At 27.7% G+C, this 7776-nt stretch overlaps 1 protein-coding gene across 1 annotated transcript; it reads left to right on the top strand.

Annotated features, from left to right (window-relative positions):
- The first annotated feature begins 1103 nt into the window (after positions 1 to 1103).
- Positions 1104 to 4463, top strand: LOC102599833 (zinc transporter 5-like). The gene is made up of 3 exons (XM_006353660.2): positions 1104 to 1828; positions 3358 to 3507; positions 4017 to 4463. The coding sequence occupies exons 1-3, from the start codon at positions 1265 to 1267 to the stop codon at positions 4320 to 4322; spliced, it is 1020 nt and encodes a 339-aa protein (XP_006353722.1). The 5' UTR covers positions 1104 to 1264; the 3' UTR covers positions 4323 to 4463.
- The last annotated feature ends 3313 nt before the right edge of the window (positions 4464 to 7776 follow it).

Raw genomic sequence — 7776 nt, forward strand, 5'->3', positions numbered from 1 at the left:
TATTTAATTTAGTCAAAGAAAAAAAAAAACTCCAAATAGTCATACTTTTGGACAATATCGGAAGTTATATTTTATTTGTTTTTAAAGTTGTATGACTTTGTGTTTCTATATATACTAGATGCAGGACCCCGAGCCAGCACGATGCCCAATATAAATTACTACTTCTAAATTTTTTTATCTCAATTTATGTCATATCATGAAACTTGAGAACTTATCAAAAATTTTATATGATTTTAAAAATATTTTAAGGTGTTAATTATTGTAATTTATAGTATTTTTTTTTATAGAATTTTAAAATAATAGTATATATTATTCTCTTTGTTTTAATTTATGTGGCATATATAGGATTCAAAAATTAACTTTTTTTTTTGTCTTTTAAATATATTAAATTATTAATTATTGTAATTTATAATACCTTTTTAATTTAATTTTCAAATAATATATGTTACTTTTCATGTCCAAAGTTATGTAACATTGATAGATTTTTTGGAGTCAAGTGATTTTTTTATATGTATTTTAATTTTTAAAAATTATTAATTATTGTGATCTATAATACTTTTTACGTCAATTTCAAATAATATATGTTTATCATCTAACCAATTTTATGTGGTACCAATAGAATGTCAAGAGTCAATCAAATTTTTTTTATATAACTTTAAATATTTATGTTGTTAATTATTGTGATTTATAGTATTATTTATATTATTCTTAAATCTATAACCAACAAAAAGAATAAGAAAAATAAATTTAATACAAAGAAAATACTAAATAGTAATGAAAATACTACATATACAAATGTTTAAATGAAAAAATGAATAAAGAGCCGACATTGTAAACTGAGCCAATGGTTGAGCCCACACAATTCAAGAGAATGAATAATCTTTTGATAGGGCATATAAGCCATTAGATAAATATTGATAGATTTTTGGATCCAATAAAGAAAAGGTTCAATCTTAAAGCAAGAGGATACAAAGACTTAAGGAAAGAAAAAATAGAAAGTTACGAAAATGCCCTTGTCATACAAGCAGGCATGTTGATGAAGACATACATGCCTTCTTGTAGACTCTTCTACTAAGTATATATATATAAGTAATAGTAAAATATTAGCAAGTTGTGCAAATCTTTCTTGGTTTTATCTCATCATTTTCTTCCTTTTTTTAATACTTCATGTGTAGCAATAGTACTCCATAAAACACCCAAAACTATCATTGGGATCACATAAAAAGCCTCTTTTAGCTTTCTACACCTATATTTAATATTAGTCATGACAAAGTTTGAAAAAATGATATTCTGGTACATTCTATTGCTTTTTCCGGCAATAGTATTAAGCGAGTGTACTTGTGATCCTGAGGATGAAGACAGAAACAAAAAAGAAGCACTCAAGTACAAAATGGCAGCACTCGCTTCCATTTTGGTAGCGAGTGCTATTGGGGTGTGTATTCCTGTTCTGGGCAAGGCGATTCCCGCCTTAAGCCCAGAAAGGAATTTCTTCTTTATAATTAAAGCTTTTGCGGCTGGTGTGATCTTATCAACGGGGTTTATACATGTACTTCCTGATGCATTTGAAAGCTTGACTTCGCCGTGTTTGGCAGAACATCCGTGGGGAGATTTCCCTTTTAGTGGATTTATTGCAATGGTTTCAGCACTGGCGACTCTGATGGTGGATACTTATGCAACTTCGTATTACAGTAAGAAAAATTTGAAAAATGGAGTGGTGGCGACTGAGGCTGGATATGAACAAGGAGTTGTTCATGCTCATTCTCATGGCCACGTTCATGGTTTGTCTGATTCGGAGTCTGAACTCCTTCGATATCGTGTTATCTCTCAGGTAAGTAATTTGGGACAACTAGTAATACTAAGATGAACAACTGGAACATAGAGAGTACTTATTATATTATGAATTAATAGTGTAAATATTCTTTTATCATTATTTAAAGTCCAAATATTTTGCTAATTTTAAAAAGAGTTTAATTTTATTAAAGATCCTGGAATGGAGGGAATGGGAGAATGGAGTAATATGAGAATTGATTCTGCACTTAATATGTGAGAGATCCAGTATTTAGATTTCTTAAGTAATATTTGGGGGAAAATTTGACAAATAGTGTTTGTTCATAAAATTTGTCATTATTTGGCAAATATTTTTGATAAATATCCCAAATTTCCAAATACTAGTTTTTTTCTAGTATTTGCGTCAAATCTCATTATTTGGGATCTTTTAAAAATTGAAATTTTACAACAAACTATTATCTTTTATAAAAACACTCTCTACAGTAGTTGTTAGTTTTGATACAAGATCCAATTGACTTGTAATACAAACTTATGATTAGTTTTGATAGTTTTTAACACTTATGGGTATAAATCATATTTTTCTAAAAAGTGAAATATGTTTTCCAAATACTATGGCCAAATACATGGTGAAATTTCACCCAAATTTTTCACCCAAATAATATTTGCCAAGAATATTTGGTAATCTATGGCAAACGCTAGATAAGTAAAAGGAATGTATATCTTTTTTCTTTTGAATAATGAATGATGTTTTTTTTTTAAAAATTTTATGCTCATTTAAATATATGAAGTTTTACCTAATAAAAAAACTATTAAAGAATTACATTTTTTATATTTATTAAAAGATCTGAGATATTTTTATATTAAAGTTTTACCTAACGAAAAAAGTACTTAAGAATTATATCTTTGGTTTTACTAAAAGATCTGAGATATTTAATATTACTTGTAGTCAAATGTTTATCATTCATGAACACATTACTCATTTATATTCTGATATTTCTTGTTTTATCGATTTTGTTTTCTCGTTCACTAATACTCCCAAGTCCCATACTTGTCCTTATTTTAAGGAAAAAGAAAGAATCACCATCACACTTTATTATAATTTCTCTATTCATTTTTACAGGTTCATCTTTAAGTTTGTATTTTTTTAAAAACAATTATTAATATGAGTGTTTTAACACAATATTATATTAATTGATGTAAAATTTTAGATCTTAGGAAATAACTTAAAAAATAAGTAATTAATATTATAAATAAAATAAGAAAATAATTATCTTTTTTGATACGTTAAAAATAATAAATAAAAATAAACGGAGAGTAATTATTTTTTGGAAAAATCCTTTTGGCCAGAAAATTTAGCTTGAATTTAGCCAGAATGGTAAAATAACATATTTCACACTATGTTTTTTTACCTTTTTGAACATTTTTACCCTTTTAACTTTAATACATTTTAATTAAAAAAAGAAAAAAAATCAGTTTATTTAAAATAAAAAAAATATTAAAGACTTTTTAAAATTACCCTTATTTTTTTGGTGTGTTAATAATACTTAACATTTATGGTGGGGCTTGTAGGTTTTGGAACTTGGGATAATAGTGCACTCTGTGATTATTGGAATAGCTTTGGGTGCTTCTGAAAGTCCCAAAACTATAAAGCCTCTTGTTGCTGCTTTGACTTTTCATCAATTTTTCGAAGGCTTGGGACTTGGTGGATGCATTGCTCAGGTAATTGTCATGCAGTAGGACGTGTGTGTTTATTTGTTTAATTTTATACAAATTTAATTATCTACTTATATATATCTAAAGTCGAAGTGTATAAATGTGGAGTGTGATGACGATTGTTTTGGGTCCATTGCACTTGTGTGAATAGAAGGCTACGTACTCACTAATTGTTTCTTGTCTAGATTTTGACAAAGTCTTGAACGTGAAGTGTTGTGGGTTTTTGTCCAAATGCATAGTTACAAAAAATTTTGCCATTCAAAGTCAGAAAAAGCATGCTATGTCAAGTCAATGAAGAATATAATGGATACGTTATTACTGCAAAAATTTAGGTGTCGGTACATTAGCGTTTGGTACATTAACTAATTAAATGTCTCGATCGAGAATTGATTTTATAGATCACTTATAAATTTTCTTAATTTTATGATCTTATGTAGGTCACATAAGAGATTTAAAAATTCGTTTTCTTATAAATTCATTTAGGCACTTAAACTCTAGTTTGGATCTTTTTGCAGGCAAAATTGAAGACTCGCACAATTGCAATAATGGCTTTATTTTTCTCGCTCACAACTCCAATTGGAATAGGAATCGGACTAGGAATAACAAATGTTTACGATGAAAACAGTCCAACGGCTCTTATTGTGGAAGGAGTATTTAATTCAGCTTCAGCTGGCATTTTAATTTATATGGCATTAGTTGATTTTTTAGCTGCCGATTTTATGCATCCCAGAATGCAAGGCAATGGAAAGCTTCAATTAGGGGCCAATATTTCACTTCTTCTTGGTGCTGGACTCATGTCTCTGTTAGCCAAATGGGCTTAATTGTTACCAATATAGAGCTAGTAGTATTATCAATTTCACTTTTATTTTGCGTCTTCTCTTGGCTATTGGTTCTATACAATATATATACACGATTGTAAATCTTTATTTAAACTACATATTAATAGTGCACCCTTTACTTGACTTGTTTTGTTTATATGGAAGCTTCTGCTTTCTAGTGTGCCTAGTATGTTTTGGACCATGTTGATTGAAAGCAACCTTGAAATTGTCCTCCGTTTCTATTTTGTTGGTTTTGACTTAACACGAAATTTAAGAAAATAAAGAAGATTTTTGGATCTCATGACTTTAAATAAAACAGAGTGTGACATTTTATTTTTTTACGATGAAGAATCGAATTCAGAAGAGGCACGAAGATTCGACTTGTAAAATAAATTAAATAAAAGAAGCAAACATGTTGGGTTCGAAAGACTCATGATGTTACGAGGAAGTTTACAATTGCAAAATTATGTAAAAGTATATCAAAAATATATTATTAATATAATTTGACCAAACGACAACCTACATACAATAAAACTAATATAATATTGAAAAGCATAAAAACTACTGGAGAATATTCTGCCCCCTAAACAAGACTCTTAAATGGATGATCTTGTATTTTTGGTATGAGAAGAATGGTCTTCAATTTATAGAATTCTAAATTTTATCTTCATGGAAGAAATACTTAAATATGGAAGATAATTATATATTCTTTTACAAGAAAAGTAAAAATAATTATGATAATGTTGTTTCGACTTTCTTTTAAAGGAAAAAAAACTCCAATATAATAAGAAAATCAGGACAAAACCTAACAAAACATGGCTAAAAGGCATTGCCTGAGAAGTCAACTTAAGATCCCCTTGCATTAGGACAACTTTAACTCTAGAATCATTGCCCACCTACGGTAAGAATTGTTTAAGCAACTATAATGGACTAAAATAAGTTCACAACTAAAAATGAGCCAAACAAACTAAGCTAAAAATTAGAAGAATTCATCAACATATCCATGGACTTCCTTATTGCAAACACATCACCTACCGTTCAACCGAGAGAGTAATTCATTTAATGTGTGTGGTCAAATTCCAAAGCTTTATGTCATGTTGGTTATATAGGAGTAAACAATTGTCTTGTAGTTCTCCAATCAAACACGAATTGATTCAACTACACATCATTATTCTAGGACACCCTTGATAAAATTAATTCTATTTTTGGGTGATATTTAATTTTTATTGTTTAAATTCTCAGTCTTTAAATTTGGTCCCTAATTAATACTCATTTAATGAAAATTTGTGAGTTGAAGCAACCTTAATTATAATTTGCATGACAAAAATTTTTAGAGAATGTTTTCCTTGGGACATAACTTTTATAATATTTGATTCACGTGCAAGACTTTTGGATAACTTTTATCTCGAGGCATTACTTTTGTCACTGAACTTATGCCTCTGGGCATAACTTGTGTAGTGAGCTTATTTTCTTGTCTTCAGGTATAATTTGTACCACTGCACTTATGTCTTGTGTATAAGTTGTAACCCGGATATTATTATTTATTTGGAAAAATTACAGAATATGGCAAACATCAATATACATTTAAAATAAATAGCTATAGTTTATTTTATTATGTTATATGGATATAACTATACAATAAATAGCAAAGTAATTATATACCAATAATAAGTTTTTCTTATATATATGTTTAATATAAATAAATACTAAATAGTAAAGTTATTATTACACTCATAATTAATTATGTCCTCATCAATACTTTCTCTTTCATCAATATCCCTATATCACAGATATTTTGTATTTTCCCCCAAATTTCTTCCAATTCAAGATCCTTTTGTATGACTCTAGTAGTAATTTTTGTGATTTGAATTCATTAGGTATTTTCTAATTGATTGTTTTCCTCGTTTTTATGAAAATTTTATTTGTATACATCTATTTTTATAGGGTTTTGATTGAAGAATTTGTTTTTCATGAAAATTATATTGCCTTTATACTTTTCTTTCCATGAAGAAATTGCATTGCGATGAGTGTCACCTTTACTGCTGGAGCCATCTCCTTGTCCCGGCATGCCGATAAGAGACCCTCTGGCGGCTCTATGAGATGGAGAGTGGGGGATACCCGCAGTTCAGTGGAGCCGTTAGGTTACCGTTGTTAGTAGAGAGTGTAGAGAGAGAATTTTGTTGTTTGTTAAATTTGTATATAGTAAAATACTTATATACATAGATAATTGTATTGTAATATTAACACAAGTTGAAATAGTGATTTGTGAATACAAGTATATCTGGATACATAAGTAATCTATCCAATTTGAAAGGTTGATTAGGCAATACAAGTATAGTTGGATACATTAATACTATATTTTTATAAATAAATAAATACCTAAGCTAACATCAAGCTTCAAGTATTATAGGAAAAACTTGACCAAAAAGAGATTGACATTTTGTTGGCTTTTTCAAATTTTTATATAGCTGAATACTTACACACTTTGTTACCTACACATTCTATTGTTTTTCCATTTTTCTTATTTTACAACGGTGTATTCATATGTATACTGTATTGGTGTATTCATTTTTGGTTTAACAATAGTGTATCCATGCATTTTCCAAATTGTTGTGTTCATATGCTAAAATTGTACTACTTTACCTTGTTTGATGTATTAATACATTAAGTTTTTATAAATACTTGTATACTTGATATACTAGAAGCACCAATTTGAATTCAAGGTATTCATATGCTAATTGTACAAGTAGTATATTTTCCTTATTTAGTTATTGTAATTACAACTGTATTAGTGTATAAATAAAAAAATAAAAAACATATACAAAAACATAAATACTCTTTTATATTCAAAATTTTTTGAATACCTTTATAATTAATATTTTGTGAATATATTGTATTTATATTATAAGTGTATTAAAATGTGTATTTATATTATAAGTGTATTAAAATGTGTGATAAATGTATTATCCATCAATAAAACTTATATTATATATGAATAATAAATTGTTTTTTGTAATATGTATTAAAACTGTATTATAAATATATTAAAAGTGATCAAATGAAAAAAAATATTACTACTATAAATGGTAAATATTTTTTTAATATAGTATATTTATGTAAGTTTCCAAATTAAAAACCATCAATTTTGAGGGGAAAAATTGGAAACCTCCCTATTTGTGGGGCATTTGTGCCGAATAACCCAAATCACTTTGGGCCGCAAAGGTATTGTGGGCTATTACAGAAAATTTTGTAATCAGCACTATTAGAGCCCATTTTTGCAATCTATAGAACTTACAAAAATGACTATATTTATAGGGTTATTAAAGTTCAATAGCTATAAGTATGGTATTTGTAAAAAATGACTACCATTAACTCTTTTTCTAGCTATATTATTGTATATGTTTTTTATTTTTCTATTTATACACTGATACAGTTTTAATTACAATGAACTAAATAA

This window comes from Solanum tuberosum, unplaced genomic scaffold (genome assembly GCF_000226075.1).
Source record: "Solanum tuberosum cultivar DM 1-3 516 R44 unplaced genomic scaffold, SolTub_3.0 scf00157, whole genome shotgun sequence".
NCBI classification, from domain to species: domain Eukaryota; kingdom Viridiplantae; phylum Streptophyta; class Magnoliopsida; order Solanales; family Solanaceae; genus Solanum; species Solanum tuberosum.

Coding starts and splice junctions, on each gene's coding strand:
- LOC102599833 (XM_006353660.2), top strand. CDS start 1,265: ATGACAAAGTTTGAAAAAATGATATTCTGGTACATTCTATTGCTTTTT. Junction 1,829..3,357: donor GATATCGTGTTATCTCTCAG/GTAAGTAATTTG, acceptor TGGGGCTTGTAG/GTTTTGGAACTTGGGATAAT. Junction 3,508..4,016: donor TTGGTGGATGCATTGCTCAG/GTAATTGTCATG, acceptor ATCTTTTTGCAG/GCAAAATTGAAGACTCGCAC.